Source organism: Microplitis demolitor, chromosome 5 (assembly GCF_026212275.2).
Source record: "Microplitis demolitor isolate Queensland-Clemson2020A chromosome 5, iyMicDemo2.1a, whole genome shotgun sequence".
Classification (NCBI taxonomy): domain Eukaryota; kingdom Metazoa; phylum Arthropoda; class Insecta; order Hymenoptera; family Braconidae; genus Microplitis; species Microplitis demolitor.
In genome coordinates this window covers 5,734,764-5,756,781 of record NC_068549.1, presented here as the reverse complement: position 1 = coordinate 5,756,781, position 22,018 = coordinate 5,734,764, and the positions used below count along the sequence as shown (strand labels likewise).

At 26.9% G+C, this 22,018-nt stretch overlaps 1 protein-coding gene across 3 annotated transcripts in view; it reads right to left on the bottom strand.

The window, feature by feature from the left end:
- Positions 1-2,772: 2,772 nt before the first annotated feature.
- The window catches only part of LOC103575969 (trissin receptor), a 40,280-nt gene continuing 21,034 nt past the window's right edge, over positions 2,773-22,018 (bottom strand). For all 3 annotated transcript variants that reach the window (XM_053739064.1, XM_014443687.1, XM_008555980.2), the window contains 3 exons: positions 14,279-14,451; positions 4,330-4,981; positions 2,773-3,598 (listed from right to left, as the gene is read on the bottom strand). In XM_053739064.1, the coding sequence (XP_053595039.1) occupies positions 3,205-3,598; positions 4,330-4,981; positions 14,279-14,451 (1,219 nt within the window). In that variant the 3' untranslated portion in view covers positions 2,773-3,204. The remainder of the gene's footprint in view (positions 3,599-4,329; positions 4,982-14,278; positions 14,452-22,018) is intronic.

Here is a 22,018-nt window from a genome sequence, read left to right as displayed (position 1 = left end):
AATTCATTAAATTATAATTATATATATATAATACAAAGTGAAAATATTAAATTATTTAATAGCTATAGTAACATAGTTTTTATGAGTATACAGTAGGACCTCGTTATAAGACTACGCGTTATAAGACTCTTTCTCTCAATTTGTTAAAACTCGCTCGGAACACTTCCCCCACCAACTACTCAATAAAAGTTTTGTGCCGAAACCTCGCTATAAGACTAACGACCAGTACGACTAAAATCGAGATAAAATGTACATACATAAAGATTGTACATTAAATAATTTATTTTCATAAAGAATACTTCAAATTTCGTGGTATCACATAATTAATTAACAGAAAAGAACGACAAAATTCTGTTTATTTATGATTATATATGAAATAGATTCACTGCATAATAGAGTAGAGTTGAACCGAATACATAAACGCAAAATGGCAATAGTCTTATAGCGAGGTTTGGGCGCAAACGCTGTGAAGTACAATCGTGGGGACACTTCAATTCTAAGAATTTTTTTCCCTACAGCCCCGAGATAGTCTTATAACGAGGTCCTACTGTATTTCATATTCCGGTACAATATGAAATGTTGTCATGGTATGGTTGATGTAAGTCCTACGACAGTTTGTGACAGTGGAATTATATTTATGAAAATTTTATTATCAGCTGGTTATAATTTTTAAAAATCATTTCGCATGAATGTATGGAAAGCGAGCTCGTAATTATTTCCGTACTCAATATAAATGTCTAAATATCAAAGACCAAAGCTCATTATGTATTAGTAATATTTTCCGAAAATCTCCTTCGGAATGAAATTTACTCCACGGGAATTAAATAAATAAAAAATCATCCACTCTGCAAATTTTTTACAGTGTAGCTAAAATATATTTACTTTAGTAAAAAAAAAGTTTAAATTTTAAGATGACTTTATTGTAAATATTTAAAAGAAAATAATATCTCAACGAAAGAATGTTGTCTATTCTCAAAAAAATGTATTTTTTCCTCAGGGTTGTAGAAACAATATCTCAACTTCGTTAAGCATTTTAAAATTACAAGAAAGTATGAAGTTTTAAATTTACATAATATATGTTAAAAATGGTGATATTAAATTTAGCATAAAATTGGTCATGTTCATATACGATTTTGTGGATCTTCATTCCTGAAATTCTCTCTTGATGTTGGAAATAGCTCAAGGAATTCCAGAGGGGTAACATATGATGTCCTATTTAATTAATTAAAATTGCATGAGTATTTTACATATTTACTAACTGTCAGTTCACTAAAAATTAACTGTTATGTTATTTTAACCATACTAATATGCTCCAGTTGTACTTTACTTCTCTAACTTTATAATACATTGAGGTATATTATTTCACATTACAAAAAATTAACGTCTTCTCACGTTTCAAACGTTTAATAGTACTTGATAGTCCGTTGGAATACTTGCTATAAATTTAAAAATAACTTTTGGCTAACTGCATGACAATTAATTCTCGAGCAGATGTTTCTATTTTTATGAGCTTCTGTGAAAATGTTAATAATGATTGAAAATTAAAAATTTTAAATCAAAATTTAGTTTTTAATTCAAATTTTAAATTTTCTGTATTGCGAAATTTATTAAATTATTTTATATATCTTCATACTTAAAAATATTGTAACTACATCCTATAAAATATATGTATATACTATCTATATTATAAAAAAGTTAAGTCAAATATTTTGTTATTTATTCAACAAAATATTAAGTAATTATGATAAAGTTGAAAAATTTCAACGAGTACAACTTACTTGCTCATTCAAAAAGCAATCAACAGATGGCGCTCTTATACACAAGAAAGAATGATAAAAAATCCATAAATTTGATCGGTTTAAAAATGAATTTGATTTGGTATATTAAAGATTGAATTTGACTAAGTTGGCTGAATATGGGATTACCCGAGGCCTTAGAATATATAAATATATATTTGGAAAAAAAAAACAAATGATAAAAAATTTTTTAAAATGTCAGTTAAATTTTTTTTTCATGAATTGTCAGTTTTCAGTTCCTATTTGTTACAAATAAACCAAAAGGATTTGGATAGTAATTTTCAAAAGGGTTCTACTATTTAAGAATGCAAGTTAAATAAAAAATAAAATAGATCAATCGGTTGTATATTCTTTAAGTTATTGTGTTTACCAACATCCGTACATACTGACGGACGTTACAGGTTTTTTTACATTTTTTTTTCAATCATTGTTTTTAAAAAAAGTTACTTAACATAGTGTTCGTTTTAGTCATTAATAAATTATCTTTCAAATGACATGAATTTTTTTCTAGAACTGGGACTGAGTGAGCGATAGCAGAATACATGTCATAGCTTCGCGATTGAGTTGTGCAAAAGAAAAAAAATTTATGGTCAAAATAGTATCATTTGTTTTTACGATTTTTTTAGCATTTAATTTATTCATAATTACAATACTATTGAATAACAACGTGGGTAAGTGTATAGAAATAGGTGGGATAGAATAAGGGATAACTCAGTTTAAGATAGTTAATATTCCCTTATGAAGAAAAATGATTTAATCTATGTTAAGTGTATATCTATATATACGTCAATTCGAATTTTTTTAAATTATTTTGAATCATTTGAAATTATTTTTCTTAATCAGGGTTTTTAATGTCAAGTAACGGGGGTATAAAAATAACGGATTTACTTTAAGTTTGACAATGATAGAAAAAAAAGACAACAATTATGATAAAAATTTATTACTATACTTACTTACATATTAATTTATTGGACTTAAAAACATCATATAATACAATTAGGTAATTAATACTTATTATATTCTTTTCTTATTGGCTATTATTTCTTACATACAACATGCCAGAGTAATCATAATCCGATCGCTCTATAAATCTTTTAAAACTATAATAACAAGGTTAAAATCTTTTAAAGCTCATTGCTTATAATTCTCTTGAAAGCCATATAAAATAGTTTTATAAGTAAGTTTTTTTGGCAAATGGAGTTAAATTTAAAAAAGAAACTTTAATTTAAATAAATCTTTATATTTAAACTCCATGAGAGGTAGATTTATATTCATGGAAAACTTTACACAATAAATACTGTACGTTTTACAATTGAGTTATACCAATATCATGGCGAACTGCCCTCCGTGCCTCTGTACTTTCTGGAATACTGCAAGAAAGATCGGTCACGGGGTCAGTTAACAAATTTCACGAATGCTTGGCGTACGTGCTTTGTCTTGTAATTGTGTGTGTAGTGCAAGGACTGTCATAAATTGAATTCAATCTTATAACTGAACTGCGAGGTATAGTATTGTTGCCATTTTCCATTTGAGCGCCATCTCCGGCATTATAACCTCTACCCTGGATTTGAAAACGACAAGAGAAAAGTTCACGCATTGCCTTTCGGAAATTTCTTGAAAGAAAGGCATAAAGTAGAGGATTTAAGCAAGAATTCATATATGAAACAAGATTTGTGGCAACTGTTAGTATAGTGCTAAAATCAGAAGCACTTTGATAATTAGTACCCCAGTGAAGCCAGAGAATTCGTGCTTGCTGAGGTAGGTTACACATGGTGAACATAATAACTACGGCAATGAGCATCCTGTATGTAAAAAAAAAAAAAATTTTTTTTAGGTTCATAAATTAATGTATTTATATTAGTACATTGCGCACCAAGAGTGAAAATAGGGCATTCCAACCCGCGGGATTAATTGTCTACCTGAGCCAAAGACGAGGGTCACACACAAACATACACAGTGTCTTATATTCTCCCGTTGTGTATATTCTATTTTTTACCAAATCTGTGCCGAAAGTTAAATGTCTGCTCTACTTAGTGGGAACAAAGTCGTACTTTTGTTTTAAAAAAACAAATGATAAAAATGTAAACTTTCAGGTGCAGATCTGGTGAAAAATAATATGAACACCACGGAGGAAGATAAGATGTCTCAATCCGCGTGTTTGCTATTCTCACCTTCGGCTTAGGTAGGCAATTATACACGCGGGTTTGAATGCCCTACTTTTTTCCTTGGTGTGTAATTTGTCAATTTTCACAAAAGTTTAAATTCCTGCCCTGTTTAGAGGAAGAAAGTTATTCTTTTCGTGTATGAGGAAACAAGTGACAAATGCACCGTTCTTCCTTCAAACAGCGGGAAAAATTTAAACTTTCAGGTACAGACCTGATAAGAAATTGTATACACACATAGAGAAAGGCAGGGTTCCCAATTCGCGTGTTTGCCACCTTCACCTTCGGCTTGGAAAGGCAATTATACGCGTGGGTTAAAATGTCCTACTTTTCTCCCTTGGTGTGCAATTTACTAATTTTTTTTTAATTACCTTATAACACCTCTACGTGCTCGAAGAACATTTCTGTTAGATTCATTTGTATGGTGAAGCCTTATATTTCTCGTCCTGGTTATCAGATCAGGTCCACTTAAAGCCCTTCCACTTTTCCAAAGTCTAATTGCGATTCTCGTATACAGACAACTCATTAAAAATAGTGGTATAATATAAAGTAATATAAAGTTAACTGTGTCAAGAGCATTCTTGCTATGTTTTTTCATGTTTGGAATACAAATAATATCAATAGTACCCGAGTTGAGTTTATTTTCAATCGTTTCCGCAAATATAAATTTTGGCAGAGCATAAATAGCTGCTAAAATCCATACAATCACAACAATTACTCTAAGACGGCTTCTTGTAAGTAAAGATCTACATTTTATTGGATGGATAATTGCAAGATATCTTTCCACGCATACTAATACTAGAATCATGATACTTGCTGTATATGAAAGTGCGTGAACAAATATGTAAACTTTGCAAAGGAAGTCGCCGAGAAGCCAACTGTTCATGATATAATTAATCAAAGTTTGATAAACACAAAATATTCCAACGCAGAGATCTGCAACTGCTAGATTTGCCAGGAAGAAATTCGTGATACCCCGCATTCTTCTTGAGTACATAACGACTAGTATGACTAGAAGGTTTCCTGAAAGCATAAATTACACAAAGATACTTTAAAAAACTTTTACATAAATTCGTACCATCATTTTTTAATGTGACCATATATAATTTATTGGCGAATGGATAATAATTATCAAAACATATTTTACATTGAAAGTTTATTAAAACTTCGTAAATAATAAACTCCATTGGAAACTTTTCAAGATTATTAATAACCTGAGAGTAGTAGCAACTTATTACTAAAATAGTAATCACAAACCACAGCGAAATGCAATTTTACTTGTTATGATAATTAAAAAAAAATGTCGGTAGTTCTATAGACTAAATAATCTTTAATGCAGTTAGAAAAGTAATATTTAAAGCAAGGTTTTTTTTTTATTCTTATTATTACTCTTAAAACGATACTATGAAAAAATATAGCTGATGCCAAAAAACATTAAACCAGTTGGATTTAAAATAGAATAAACTATATACATTTATTACAAAATACTTAGAGGTTAACATATTTCGAATAAAAATAATATAAAATTTATGACTACAGACAAAGTGGCGAGGAACTTTTTTAAAGCTCTTCAATGCCTGGTATACATTTTTATTTAAAAAGTAAAATAAGTCAATATTCATATTATTGGGGTAAATAGATACAGTTTATATATATATACATATATATATATATATATATATATATATATATATATATATATATATATATATATATATATATATATATATATATATATATATGTATATATATATATATATTTAATTCTTTTCAATAGTTTATATCAATATTCGTTGATTTTTTGAGTATATAGATGATATTCAAATTTTTAACAACTAATTCTACTTTTTAGATATATATGTATGTATATACATTTATATGAGCTTAAAATACGATAGTACTGAAAATGAAGCTAATTATAAAGAAAAAGAGAATAAAATATCAAAGGCTTTCAGCACAACAATATAAATCATGATAGATATGGATTGAACACATATATGTATGATTCAAGCTACTTTTGCAAAATTTAACATATACATATCGGTACACATGACAACTCGAGTAGATGGACTCATTTTTGATTAAACATTATTATTTTCATAATATCATGTTACTAATTCCAAAAGGGCTTATAATTGTTTTTTTTTTTTTTTTTTTTTTTTTTTTATTACCAATCGCTTTGTAGGCGTATTCTAAAGCTATTTCAAATTTTTTTTTCAATTTTTAGCTTCAAAATAAGCCTACAAAACGATTGCCATTGGCTTTTTTGGAAATAGTAACGCGATATATTTTACTAAATTTTTTCGTAGTAAAGTATTTCATGAAAAAATTCAGTTAGCATGCATTCACTTTTTAAATGTACTAATATGACAATTTTTCACTAGTCAACAGGAAAAGTGTTGAAATAAAGGGCCTTAGAAAAATTTCAAATCGCAGTTAACAGTTAGTTTTATTAGATTATATAAAATTTTTGCATAAATGTTTTACAGCCTATTTGACTCAAAATATTAACATTGTTTTTTCACTGCAGTGGTCAAATTGTTACGTTTCAGAAAAAAAATTTCGATTAATTTTTTAGCTATTGAATTTTATTATTTCTCATATTCACGAATTCAGTATGATAGCAGTATGTAGAATATATATTTTTGAATTATACAATTTTCTGAATTGTAATAAAGATTATTTGGGTCGACCTTTTTTTATGTATACTTTTCCCTATCTTAGCACTAAATTTTTCTATTTTATTTTTCATCAATGTTTTGGGATTATTAACTTTATCACGGGGATTTTTTTCGTTCTTTGAGTAACTTCATTAATTTAAATGTGTTTTGAATTTTAAAACTTTGTTTATTATTCATGAGTAATACTATTCATTCATAAGGGGAAATGCCATCATGAAATTACAATAATTTATTTTTTATTTTTTCTGATATTTTTAGTATGTTTTTAATTCAGAGAATGTACTAGTAACATTTATACAAAGATTAGTATACAGAAGTCATTGAGACTTAGTAATTTTCGTGTCCCCGATTTAGTGGCTAATCAATATAGCTTTGAATATCAGTACAGCTTTGAAATTTTTTTAGCAAATATTTAATTATTTCATTAATTTTGAAAAAAAAAAACGAATATTTATGAACGCCCAAAAAATTACAGAAAAAAAAAAATCTGTCAATTTATATCATATTGAAAAACTTAAATTTTGACTGTAGGTGGGCGCTACTTGGTATTCTAAAGATATACTTCCAAGGGTATAAAAAATGACCGACTTTAAAGAATTCTAATGCAATAGATTTTTTTTCCATTTTTTCAATTTAAATGATTTGTAGAGAGTTATGCCACCTGCCAACAAATAGCAACTCTAGATAAACGATTATTCAAAAATTACAAAAAAAAAAAAAAAAAAAAAAAAAAAAACATGTAGTATTTTACCCTTTAGAAATCCTCGCATTGTTTGAAACCCATTCAGTATGGATCAACAAGGGATGTTGTACATAAAAATACTATTATTTGAGAGTCAATTTTTAAATATTTGCTGTTTTAAGATCGCGTTTTGTGGTGCTTTTCTTTTACTACGAGTATTGTCGATCATAAAAAAAATGTATATGGAAGGAAACACTCTCTATAAAATCTATACATAGCAATCCGTCTAGGGAACTGTATGGATTCTCGTACACAAAGATAAAGTAAATATTTCTTGGCGCAAAAAATTTTTGCCCCCAAAAAATGTTTACGTCCTACAATAAATTTTTCGCATTATACATTGGAAAAGCTATGAAATCTTTTTTTTCTGTGTCGATATTAGTGTCAATATTTTTTAAATTAATGATTTTGCTATACTACTATACTATTGTTGTTATTTTAACACTAAAAGTCTATCGGCTGTACTTCTCAATACCACAAAATCTATATCTTAATTCAACAAGCATTTGGTATTATTTTAATTATATACCACTATTTCAACAGAATTTTTCTTATTATATCCCACATTATTTCCCTCGAAACCTTTGCTTGAAACAACGTTTCATTTTTGTGTAAGTTACTCTTTAGTATGCCAAAAAGTAGAATATAGTTTTCTAATCAAGTTTTTGAACATTTATATAACATGTTAATAACTGGTCGGTTGATTTTAACTCAATTTTCCCTTTACTACTTTCGTACCGATTAAGGGCTGAAATGGTAACATTTTATAATTAGATTCATGGAATTTAATAATACTTTCCGAAATAAATTATCATACTATTTTTATTAGCAAAATTAGTTTTTTATTTTAATTTGGAATCCAGATTCTTATGTGAATTTCTCACAAAAAAATCCATGTATTCAAGTTTCTATGTCAAGTTTCTACATACCAATGGTTTCCTACATGGATTCTTACATAAATCTATACTTTTGTATATAGATTCCTATAGGTTCCCATGCAATCCCACACGGATTTTTTCGATAGGAAGTATTTAAAACTACAAAAAATAAATATAAAAAAAAAAATGATTTTTCATTTTATATATCAATTATATTAAGTGGTTTAATATCGCTCCAATTAAAAGTGAGCGGGTAATGGATCTTTCACACTATAATGACTGTTCACCATCGGTGTTTCTCGAATTTTTTAATACATTTAAAATAGAAACAGTGTTAAAATGCACTTTAAGCTCGAGGTATTATAACATGAAGTTCGAAGGTTGCCCTGGAAAAGATCAGCTAAACTAACGACTCGTTTACTTTATTTCAAGCACAAGTTCGTTGATATACTGTGCTATATAGTATAAATAAATATAGTATTACTTGTTCTTCCAATTACGACATGGATATTCTTTGTTAATTTTTTTAGTACTTGTCTTAATTGCTGGATAGTTTTCTTTCATTCGTGCTGCAAAACTAATTCTCGTAATAATTACAGTGCAGTCATTTTTTTTTTCGTTAGCATCGTATATTTATAATATACTAATTTCAAAATTAGTAACAGAAATTACAAATTAATTGATGTTGTAAATAGCTATTAGTTTTTAGAAATAAAACAGCTGTGTCCGTCATAAAAAACAAATATATATATATATATATATATTACATAAAATTTACAGCGTGTTAAAAATAAATTAAATGAAAAATTGTTTTTTTTTTTTAAAGGTTTTTAATTATTACAACGTTTTTTTTTTTTTAGAAAATGTTATTGGTAATAAAGAAGTCTTAATTATATGTAACACTGTAGAAAAATTTTTAATGTGAAATGTGTTTATATTTTTAGAGTCACTTGTGGCTCTACTTTGTGATCTAAAACTCGTATTCTACATGGAGAAATAATTTTCATTTGAAATGATATTACTATGGTATCTTTGTAAAGCCGGTCCATTTTAGACACTTGCAGAAATTGAAATAAACATATTCCAAAAATTACTATGGCTGTAGTAAAGTAAACGATTATATCACAAATTTTTGTAACCATGGTAAATTTTACTATAGTCATAGTAATTTTTGTATGTGTTTATTTCAACTTCCGTCAGGTGGCCAATGTGGTCCGTCTTTACTATGATACCATAGCATTTCAAATAAGAATAATTTTGCCATGTAACATTCATATGATTGTAGTATAAATTATTCCGGCGATATAAGATTTTAATTTTGTAATTTTTTAAAGCTCTATAATTTCAATTATAATGCAGATGTAAGATCTGATATACGAAATCAAAATTACTAGATATTTGGTTGAAGTTTTTCAGAATTTCGAATTTTTAAGATCCATCATATAGATTTTAAATTCGAAAAATTCGAACAGTTAAAAAAAAACCCATTAATAATTTGATGACATTCTAGTATTACATTTTACTTATTACTATGTATGACAACTCAACGTCTAAACAAAGTCAGCAGCAGATCGACTCAAGTAGGGTTAGGTCTTTTTCCTTTATTATTCTCAAGTTGACTATCTTTGTTGCATTTGCACAGTAAATGGAAACTTTGGTCATGTTTTTCTGCTAAACAAATGAACATTTCCAAAAATCAAGCGTTGATTATTAGATTATTGAGCCTTGAAAATTATTTTACATTCAGAGTTTTTGTTTTAGAGAAATATTTGTACGAAAGTAACTAGAGGTCTTGAAAAAACACTAATCAAATGATGCTGATCAAAAAATAATTTAATGTAATCTAGCGATAAAAATGATCAAATTCTTGAATATTAAATTTGAAATGTTTATTTTTGTATGGACATGAAAATTATCCTGGATAACTAAAAAAGCTTTTTATCAAAATTTTACTACATTTGTATGCAAATGCATATTCAGCGTCGAACAAATTTTATTGTCCAGTTCTATATAGGAACAACTATTGCATGTATTAACTTCACTCGCCATTGTGAGGGTGAGTTAGGGTCGAGAACAGTCACAGATTAATAAATGACTCCTGTACTAGCTCCTACCACAAATTTTAAAAAATTCATTGTTCAGTTTGACAATAAACCATTGTTGTAGCAGCTCGTATTCATAGACATATGATTACTGTACTATCTTTAAGAGTCGAAAGTAAGTCAGACATGATTACAAATCGCGCGTTTAAAAAAAATTTTCTTATTATAACTATTGGTGTACTACACAAATACTCTAACCTTTTTTTTGTTTACTTTATACTCGAGTATTTTACATGTCCTTTTGTATATTGGTTTAAAAATTCAGAAAATTTTCAATTATAATAAATTAGCTTACACTGAACATTTAATAATTTATGTAAAATTGTTTTCATTATTTGATACCAAGAAATCAAGTGTTGCATTAAATTTTTTTATTAATACCGGAGATGATAATTCTATCCCTTCCGCTTCTCAACAAGCTTAAGGATATTATGAAATATTTTCATTGTTAAGCTCGTGAACGTCAAAAATACTCATTTTATAATACAGAAATTTTTTCGTGTACCAAATGCAAAAATATTTTTTTTATGATTAGCATTATAGAGCTTTATATTATATCATATATAACGCTATATTAAAATTATATTATTTTTCATTCATACTTTTTAGGCAATCAAATAATTAATTTACGCGATTCTGAAGTTAGCAGACAATCAACACTTTTTTCTTTTTTTTTTCCACAAATCAATTACAAAAATGAAAATAAACTAAACTATAATTTATCGATTTGAAAAAAATCCAAACGTTATTAGACGTCGGTTAACTGCAGTATTGTGAATTTTTTAGTTACTAAAAATAAATGCAAAAGCGATTTTTAAAAAAATTTATTATTAGATTATGCCCTGCAGTTATAGCTTTAAATACTTTCTCCCCGCTTATAGCTCTTTTAGCTTAATGCCGAGACCGGAAATCGAACGCAAGATCTTACAACAAAAGTCTTCCTTTTTTGATATCTTTATCGGCTGTTTATTTAATTGATTTTCCAACGTTATTAATTCTGCTAGTCTAATCACGTATATTGTAAAAAATTTGCGAAGTTAATATGGATTAAATCTGGAATGAATTTGGAGTGAATGCAGAGCAGGTGACCATGTAATTATTTAATCCCCTTAGAGTAAAATTCATTCTGAGTTTATTTCGATATTGAGACTCCAGTTCGGATTGAAACTAACTTCTCAAAGAAGTTTTTTAAAAAAAAAAACTCCCTATTTATTTCATATGCGGAGTAATTTTTTTTTAAACTGCGGAACTTTGAGTAACGGAGTGAATTCGGATTTAAATAAAGTCCGTAATCACTCCATTTATGAGATTTATAAAAGCAGTAACTGATTTTAATAATTCAAATTAATAATAAGTAAATTTTTAATTCATTTTTTTTTCTTTTTTCATTATGATCGATCGTAATAATTGCTATAGAAACATAAAAAAAATTTCAATACGTTCGCTTATAATTAAGACTCCATTTAGAAGATTATCGAGGCTTAAGAGAATTCTCAATTATATTTCTCAATAGATTGTATTAATGTTTCATTGAAGATTCAAGCAAGAAGTATTTCAGTAGAATAATACAATAAATTTAAAAGTTTAAATCGTCTTCATACAATGTCAATTATCCATCTGTCGTTCATGCACAGTCGGATAACGAGATCGGTAGAAAGAGAAAGTTAACAGCAAATCAATATTCACAGACTATTAAATTTTCGACGGATTAATTGAATAATCCAATTATTTTATCATTAAAAAATAACAAGGGCAATTATTTTAATACTCAAGGTCTTATTTGCTCAAAAAACAAAAAATTATTTGTATAAAAAAAAAAACAACGAAGATTTTTATTATTTGTTTAAGTATCAAGTGAAATGAGTCGGTATTCGAGTTATTCATTGACTCGAAAATTCTTAAATGAAATTTAATATTTACACAAAAAAATATTTATGCTACATCAGTAAAGAATATGGAATAAAATTCTTAAACTGATATTGCAATATCTGAACGCAATTAAAATTTTATCATTTTTACTATCTTAAGAATTTAATTATTATCCATAATTTCATTGAGCAAAAAAGAATATGTGCCGTGAGCTATACCATCAATTTCATCAAAAGACGTCTTTCGCTCAAAATTCAGCGTCTTTGAACTAACGGCGGCTTTGATGAGAGAACTGAATCTCATTCGTGGCACATTTTTTTATTCTCAGTCTAAAATTTCTAGTATATGAGTAAGTAAGAAATATGTTGCATAGTAAATTCAAAAATTTATTTATTAACATTTGCTGTTCGATATTGAATTTTAACTTATAAGAGCAGCTCTCTTTTAGCATCATAAAGTAAAATATTGTAATAGTCAATCTTTAGAAAATTTCGTTTCTAGTCTGTTTCAAGAATGAGCTACTTAACCTCTAATACTAAGCGTCTAAAAATTGTTAATCGGCTGTATTGTTGGTTTCATAATTTTTATTATAGAATTTTTTATAAATTTGTTGTTATAGTCTTATACGTGACTTATTAATATAAATATATAAATATAAATACTGATAGTGTAAATTATTGTTATTTAATCCGTGTAAAAAAATTGTTAAAAAAAGGTTAAAAGTGTTGACTATTCTAAACTTCAAAACGTGACACATTTGAAAATTCAAGAGAAAAATCAATAAATATCCTCATATGATATATTATCAAGATATGCTAGAACGAAAAACGTTCATAAATAGTTCAAAATTAGTTACTTCTGAACGTATTTTGCACTGAAAAATGTTAATTAGTAGTGTTAAGTCAATTATTTTTTTCTGTGTATTTTCGTCATAAAAAAGGTTCGTCATTGCGTCACGTTTTGATGTTTAGAATACTCAACACTTTTTTATCCTTTTTTCAACAATTTGTTCTACACAGGAATATTAATATTGATACTGTTAATATTGTTTATGTATACTTGCCATTCGGCTTAAGCCTTGGCATTAAAGTTTGATAAATAAAAATAAATAAATTAAATTTTAAATAATAATGATTTTTCTACTTTTTATCATTGTCAACATGATTATTACTTTGGTGTCTATTGGGGTTGGTGTCAATTTACGGCGCTGATGGTAGTATAGATTATATGATAATTTATACTACCATCAGCGTCGTATTAGAAATTATTTGACTTAGTCAAAATTCGTACCCTGATTTCCCGCATATAAAATCTATTCTGTCTGTCAGTCCGACGTCACACTTTAATAAAGATCGCTGAGCTTGTAATATATTTTTTTGAAATACTAAATAATATAATGTGCCACAAGTAAAATAAGTCAGTCGTCACACGTCAAGTGCATTCTTGAAAGCACAAATCGTAGGTATTTAAAAAATTATGATTGTGAGTTTTCATTTTGAGCTGATTGTTATTCAACTTTTAGTGCATAATAAGAACTTTAAGAAAATATTAAAAAATAATAATTATTTTATTCAATACGTAGTGTTAAACACAGCTGACAAAAATACATGGACCATGACTGGTTGCAAAATGGATTCTTTAGAAAAAATTTAAAAACCTGCTATTGTTGAGACTTGATTAGTCTATACAGTAAAAATATAAATTAAAATTTAATAGTAAATTGAATTTCCCGCAAAACGAATACTATAAAATAATTTCTCTGATTCAACAATTTAACTTACAGCCATCTAAAGTTTAACTTACGTTAAAAAAAGATGTGATTTTAAAGACACGTTCGAAACTTAAATATGAAGTTGACTTTCATTGAATTGAACTTTTAATTAAATAATTAATTCGCGTAATATTGAACTAGAAATTACTTTTATTAGAAAATAATCTATAGACCAAATAATTTTTTTGTTCACTATAAATAATCAACTTATTTAATTCCATAAATACATTGATAAGACTTCTTAATATAATACTTTGAATAAATTTCAAATACTTACCAAAAAAACAAAAGAAAAATACGATTGAATAGAGGGTAATGAATATAATTTTGACATCGATGCGATCAAAAATGTAGTCACCGTTGGTGGATGTATTTGAAAAATTTTGTAAAGAATCATTGCTGACGATGGTGTTTTCTGCTTTACTTTCTAATTCCGCTTCTAGGAACATCCTGAAATATAAATAAAATAGTTTATTCTCTTTTTTCTAATATTCTGCTATACGTTTTGAACTTTTTCGAGGTTAAAAAAATTTATTTTTATAAGAAGATAAATATATTATTCACGTTTAAAACAAATCCGTTCCAAAAAAATTCAAAAAACATTTGACATTTAGATCTTCTCAATTCGAGACAGATTAGAACTTCTAAATAAATTTTTTTCGAACTTTTAGGATTTTAGGAGTAGAAAACATAATTAATTTAGAACTTACTGTGGGCGAATTTCGAGTCTAATAAGAACGTTCATAAAACATAATTTTGAAATCGTATATTAACTACATTTTTTCATTCCAGTATAGAGATCTCAAATTAGAGATTTTTGAGCTTTTTCTAAACGAAGAAAAAATGTAGTGAAGGTGCGTTTTGAGAATTACGTTTCAAATTGGTCGCATCTGGCTCAAAATTCCTTCGCGTGAGTTCTAGATCAACTATATTTTTTTACTATCAAAATCTAAAAATTTTGAAAAAAGTTAACCTTAAAATTCTAAGCTGTTTCAAATGTAGAAGTTCTACACATCTAACTTTTTTGGAACGAATTTTTTTCACGCAGGTTATAATAAAAATATAATTTTTATAGCGTTCTCCGAAACTTCAAATAATTTTGAATGATATACAAAATTTTTAGACTTAAATATTAAAATGGTGCGAATATTTTATTACACATTTTTTATCGTGAAACAGAAGTACTTGAATGTGAATTCAGCTTATAAATATGACTAAAGTAACTTTGAGTAAAAAATGTATTATTATATTCATATGATAAATTATTCTATGTCTCAATATAAAATTATAATATAATTTTGTGTAATGCTAAAAAATTTGATTGCATTTATAAAACATAATGTAATATTTAAAACTGTTTGATATTATTTTTGAATATCTTGAATTTTTTTAATAATATGTAATAAATTTTTTTCATGTGAATAATTTATTCAATTAGCGGTTCAATATTTGGTCTTTAATGAAAATATATTAAGAAAGTTTTAATTTAATATCATATTCAATATTGAATTGAGTGTTGTCCTCTATTGAAGATAATTGTATATTGACATTTAACTCGTTGACTCCCAAAATATGTATGTACGTAAACTCCATTCAATAATTAATTCAGTTAAAATGAAGATAATATCAATTGAATGATATCCTAAATGAATTGAAATTTAACGTTATGATTATAATGTTAAGTTAATTAACATAATTTTTAAATTATAACTGGTCAAGTAATTTTAATTTATATTTGTATAATTAAAGTAAATTATTAATATATTATATTTTTATCGACTTTTTATACAAATTCGAGAAAGCTTTTATACTTTATTTAGTCAATGGTAATTCTTCTTGATATACAATGTAAATAATTTTGAGCCCGCGGCGTGGTGTGAATAATTTGGTGTTTAAATTTTCAACACTACCGGTGTGAAAGTTACACGTCGCACAGTGTTAAATTTTAGATCGATCACATCATCAATGGTGTAAATGCATGAGTTCTTTATTTAAAACTCTTTATTGTTTGAGCCAATAACACTGAATGGTGTAAAAGAAAACACTCACACCGAGTTAAAAGCACACCGCTTGATATTTTACACCGAGCAAACCATGTAAAGTCCTTGGGGGCCATTTTCACACCAAAAATTTATGTATAGTGCACCGAATGGTGTAAAAAAAAACTCTCACACCGCTTGATATTTCACACCAAGGAAATTTCACACCGTCAATTTACACCAAGCAAATCTTGTAAAGTCCTTGGGGACCATTTTCACACCAAAATTTTTTTACAATGTATTTTTCGAATTGTTTATCTTTCTAAGTATTGTCACACTAAATTATAAACTCAAAAAATTTTAATAGACATTGAAAAAATATGAAAAATAATTCTACAATATTTCACGATTTTCGATTCAAATGTAAAATATATTAATATAAAAACTCAACCCATATAGTGCTGCTTCAATGCTATACTTTTATGATGCCGAATTTAAAATGTTTAAAAAAATATGTTTACACGTTCATAAAGATAATATTATGTAATATGTGTTAAGAAAATATGTTAATGTATCATAAATTTATCAATATACTCAATAAAAGGTTAAGTAGTTTATTTGCGGAACGTTAATTTTCAGATAAATGGAATATTGTGTCATATTAATCTGAACGTCATACAATCATAAATTATAAATTAAATGTAATGGCATTGCTATATTTAAACTAATTTATCAAATAAAACATCTGTTTTATACAATGGGCATTTCCTGAGTTGTGAATAAATAATTAGAACGACTCACAGTCAGCATTAATAGTTTATCTTGTCTCATGTCAAATATAAATTATGTCGCAAAATGTAAAAACAATATTGAGTTTTATTTTTAAAAGTTTATGTTTGTGTCACAATGAATAATCAAAAAGTGTAACATAACTTAGAATGTCAAAAAGAATTTTAAATTTCAAAGGGAGTGAATATTTAAAATTATTTTACATATTCTAACGAATGCAAGGATATTATTATATTATAAGTAAAAAAATATGAACGTTCTTTTTATTTTATAACAAAGTAATTTAATCCTTTAGATGAAAATTAATACTAACAATCTGACATTGTAACAAAACACATCTTTATACTTTAATAAAAATTTATATCATTTATGTTTCTGTTATTCTTGTAAATTGTTGGGTTATTTATTTATTAAATGTGTGATTCATTCATTTTAATTATTTAGATGTTACAAATTGTATTGGAAATGGAATTCGAACCTATTCCTCCAAATGTAAAACGAATTATATATTACAGCATATACATATTTATGGGGGTAAATTGGGGCACGACGGGATATCTAGGGGAATAATTAATTAATATCTATTTTCAATGCCGTACACAATTTGATTTCATTTATTGGTTTTACCAAATCTGTAATCATTTTTTATTAATTTCAATAAAAATAATTCAGTTATTCGAGGCAACACGGAATATCGATACACTGTCGAAAAAAAAAGTGTAAGTCCACGCGATCCCGGTGTTAAAGTAATCGGTGTTGAATTAAACCTCGAAAACGGTGTGAAAAAGTGGATTTATTATTTGAGTATCAGAAGTCAAATTTTATTTCAAATGCGAAAAAAATGTTATTATTCAAATAATTTATGATACGACAAATTAAAAAAAAAAAAAAAAAAAAAATATTTGTCCACAATGTTATGTTTATGTTAGTGTATTAAATATGGAGAACACATTTTTTCTGATTCAAGTTCCGTCACGGAGAAAAAAAGGTATTGTAATTAACACGATACTCGTTAAGCTATTTGGGGGTTAATGTAAGAAGCGATACGCGATACGTAAAATATTGACATCAATTCGAATTGTGAATGAGACTGGAATGACACGCGACGGTGGCTAAACAGATCGCTCCCTTCTCGATCCATCAGCTCCCTGATCGCAATTTTGTTTGAACTTTCCACTATGCAAATTGAAAATTTTCAAAAGAAAGGTAAGCTAAAGCCATGTAGGGCAAGTGTGCGCAGTGGATAAGAGTGCGCAAACCCATATATTTCAATACGAAATGCATGGGTTTGCGCATTCTTACCTGCAATGCAAATTTGCCCCACATGACTATTGGTTTCAGTCCGATTTTCGAAAATTGAGTTTTCATGAGACCGTGTGTGTAAACTCTTTTTGTTCGACGGTATCTTCGGAACGAATCAATCGATTTGAACTGAGGCAAACGAAAAGGTTCATCAGAACTTAAATCTGATTAAATTTTTAAGTCGATTTCCGTACGAAAAAAGTATATATCCGGGATCTATACGGGCAAAATTGAATATATGTCTCATATATGCGACATATATTCAGATTTGCCCGAATATATACTTTTTCCGTACGGAGATCGATCGGTCGAATAGATTACGAGTTATACAAAAAATAAAAAATAAAAACTTTTTTTTGTAAGGTTTTTTTCGTGTAACTCATAAACCACTTACCCGACTTGCTTCAGAATATGTACACTTCAAAGTCTTTGTAAATTTATAAAATTTATATTTATCGGAAAATAAAAAAAAAACATAATTAATAAGAAAAGATTATTAATTTCACTAAATTTTTTAATTAACTCATTGGCCTCGGATACTTTACATCGCTAACAATCAAATGTGTATGTAAAAATAGTGAAAACTTTGCAATGATAAAAAAATGTATTTCTTTTCAGCAAATATTCTTTAGTTAGTTGTTTAGAAAAAATGTTTTTGTAAAAATAAAAATGAAATCACCGATTTTAATAGATTTGATCTATCATTTGAACTCAGTCATTATTATAAAAAAACATTCAATTGAAGTAAATTTACATATTGAATCAATTGTCATTAATTTTTATTACTAATTATTTTATTAAAAAAATAAAAAAAATTCATTTTGAATTTCTACATAAAAAATAGCATTTTATATCGAACCGTCAGGTAACGAGCACAGTAATTAATAACGTAATCATTATTAATATAAATTTTTTAACATTTTTATTTGAATTTGATTTACGTGGCTGGAATAGTTCGATGTTAATAGGAGATCATAACATTTGAATGATGGAGAATTTATTCGTGTTGTTAAAATATTTAATCTTGATTTCAACAGACAGTAAACCAAGTGATTAATTATTGCCATTAAACGTGAGCAAAATAAAAAAAAATGGTAATTACAATAAAAGTCAAAAGTAAATTTTGAATTTTATCCTATAATATTAATAGACATGAAAAATATGTGAAGCCAAACTATTCGTAACATGATTGATCAAAAGCAAAAAAATATATGCAAACGACACAAAAATATACATTAAAATAAATATATGAAAAACGATATGCGCGCGAAGTATGCACGCTAGTTTAATTTGAATTCAAAGCAATGGAATAATTATCATTGCAGGCTTTAATTTTTGTACTTTATATTTATTTGGAATGTTTAATTTATTTACCAATTGATTATTGCAGTAAATCAGTTAGGTTTACGTAAGAATACTTCAAAATTGTAATAACAAACGATAAAATAATTTATCGAGGTTGTATTTATCCGGCGAAAAAACGTCAGCAAAAACTGTTTATTTAAGTCCTTGTTGTGAAAAAGCTGACCAATTGACCATTGATTTGTATTTCGTTATTTTTGTACGAAAAATTTAACAATTCCTTCAATAATAAAAAAATATGATGCGTTTCTATGCTTTGTAGATTAGCATAAAGTCATTTTTTGATTATGAAATAAATTTGAATCCAATTTTATTCATAAAACTATATAGTATTATCTCTCTAAACATGAATAAGTGAAAATAAGTGAATATTCACTAATTCCAAGTGCAAACAGAATCACTAATTTCAAAAAGTGGTTCGGTTGGCACTCAGAACTAGTGAATTTTCACTTATTTCACTTATTCATGTTTGGAGAGTAGATCTAATATATACTTCAATTTCATGTTTTTATTTTCGTGTTAATGTTAAAAAATTTGTCGATCAGTTTATCTAATTATCATTTTATTGGATATGAAGTGTCTTTTAAATAAATTTTTATTGAAAAATTGTAATACTGCAATATGTATTCTACGGGATGATATGGCAGTAACAATTACATACTGAAAAAATAACACGGTTACGGCAGCTTTTTTATTTTTCCTCTGTACTTGTTGCTTTCTCATTATGTATTCTACGTCAGTCATTAAAAATACATCAAGGGACTAGTACCTACACGTTGGGATTATTACCATTAAATGTTTCAACCAGAAACGAGGAATATAAAAGAAAGGCGGGCGAAACGGACCACCTTCAAAAAAAAGTAAAAGAACTCTGAAAAAAAATTTTGACCGCAAATTTTTGAATACTCGGTCCCATTTTGCCCGCTCTTCATCTATATATATATATATATATATACTGTAAAAAATTTGTGGAGTGAACACGAATTAAATTCTGCTGTTTCAGCCCGATCTCCTCTAAGTATAATTTTATATTTGTCTCGTTGTATTTCAAATATTAGATTTAGTTATCATATCATAGATTATCAAAAACACATAACTTTTTACTAATTTGGAAATTGTAGTACTATTGGTTTATTTATTAATTCAAAGGTCATATTATTTATACTTTTGTAATCAAAATTTAAATTAGTTTGTATGTAACAGAAAAATAATCAAAATTTTTCCTACCGGAGAATACTATCTATATATATATGTATAGAGTTGAATTTGAATGAAATATGAATTTATTTTTGAAAATTATTTGAAAACTTGTAATTTGAAGTATGATGTCAATGCCACTATTGTAAAATATGCTGCGATATTATTCTTTAAAAAAAATATAAATTATTCGCGTATTGCTAACTTTATGTAAATTTTCTACGCAGTAGTAAATTATTTAATAATGAATTGAATATATTTAACGAATATGTACAAGTCGAGTTTTGTAACTTTGCATATCTGTGTTTTTGAAATAATGAATTCCAAAGATACGAGCGCGAATCCGGTATTGAAGTTAAATAAATAAAAACCTTGGTAAATATTAATTAAATAGGATTATTTTTGTACAGAGATTACAAAGTAACAAGTTAAAAAAAAATCTATTTGTTCTCTCTTTCAGTATTTGTCGAAAAGTAGATGGATTTTTATTTATTTTTGTTTTACTTCATCAATCGACTATGCTTGTGATGTATAAGCCAGATTAGATTTTAAAACCCCTTTTCTCTGAAAACCAATCGTCAAGTTAGATTGTTACAAAATAGACAATTGTTATTTTCATTGTATTTAAAAATTGTGTTTATTACCTGTTTCGTAAAATAGAAAAATTATCTCAAATTGTAATGACTTTTGAAAAATTACTTTTAAGAATAGAGACAAATATTCTTGAATTAAAAATTAACTTCATAAATAATTATAAATATAGGAGAGATCGGGGCACGATGGATCTCTTCAAAAGTTCGCAAAAAAAAAAATTTTCTTGTCAATGTCATATTTTAATGAGTTTGATATATTTACCAAGTTTCAGAGCGAATACGAAACACCTGGGGCACAACGGACGACAAATTTTTTTTCAAAAAATTTTTAACAAAATAAAAAAAGTCACTTTATAATCAATAATGCGGCATCTTCGTGGTATTGGCCATGAAAATACCATGGACCCGATTTTATTCTATTTCTGAGACGCAACTTCCCAATTATTATTTGAAACACTTTAAATATTCAAAAAATTTTTAACAAATGATATTTTAGGGAAAGACGATGCAGTTATTTAAGAAAAAAAATGTTTACGAGCTTTCTTTTTTATCATTTTTTGAAAAGAGGAAGAAAACCAACCTTGGGCGTAGAGTTAAACAAAAAAAAATACTAAAAAACAAAATATGTTCTATATAATAATTTGTTATCTGGGTGTCTTATTTCATGCTAAAGACTATGCCTATTATCCTCTTGTACTTTTATTTTTTTTTTGGTTGAGTATTTTCTTTTGTTAAAAAAATAATTAATAATACAAGTATAATCTATACCAATTTTTGGTTTACTATAGAACTTTC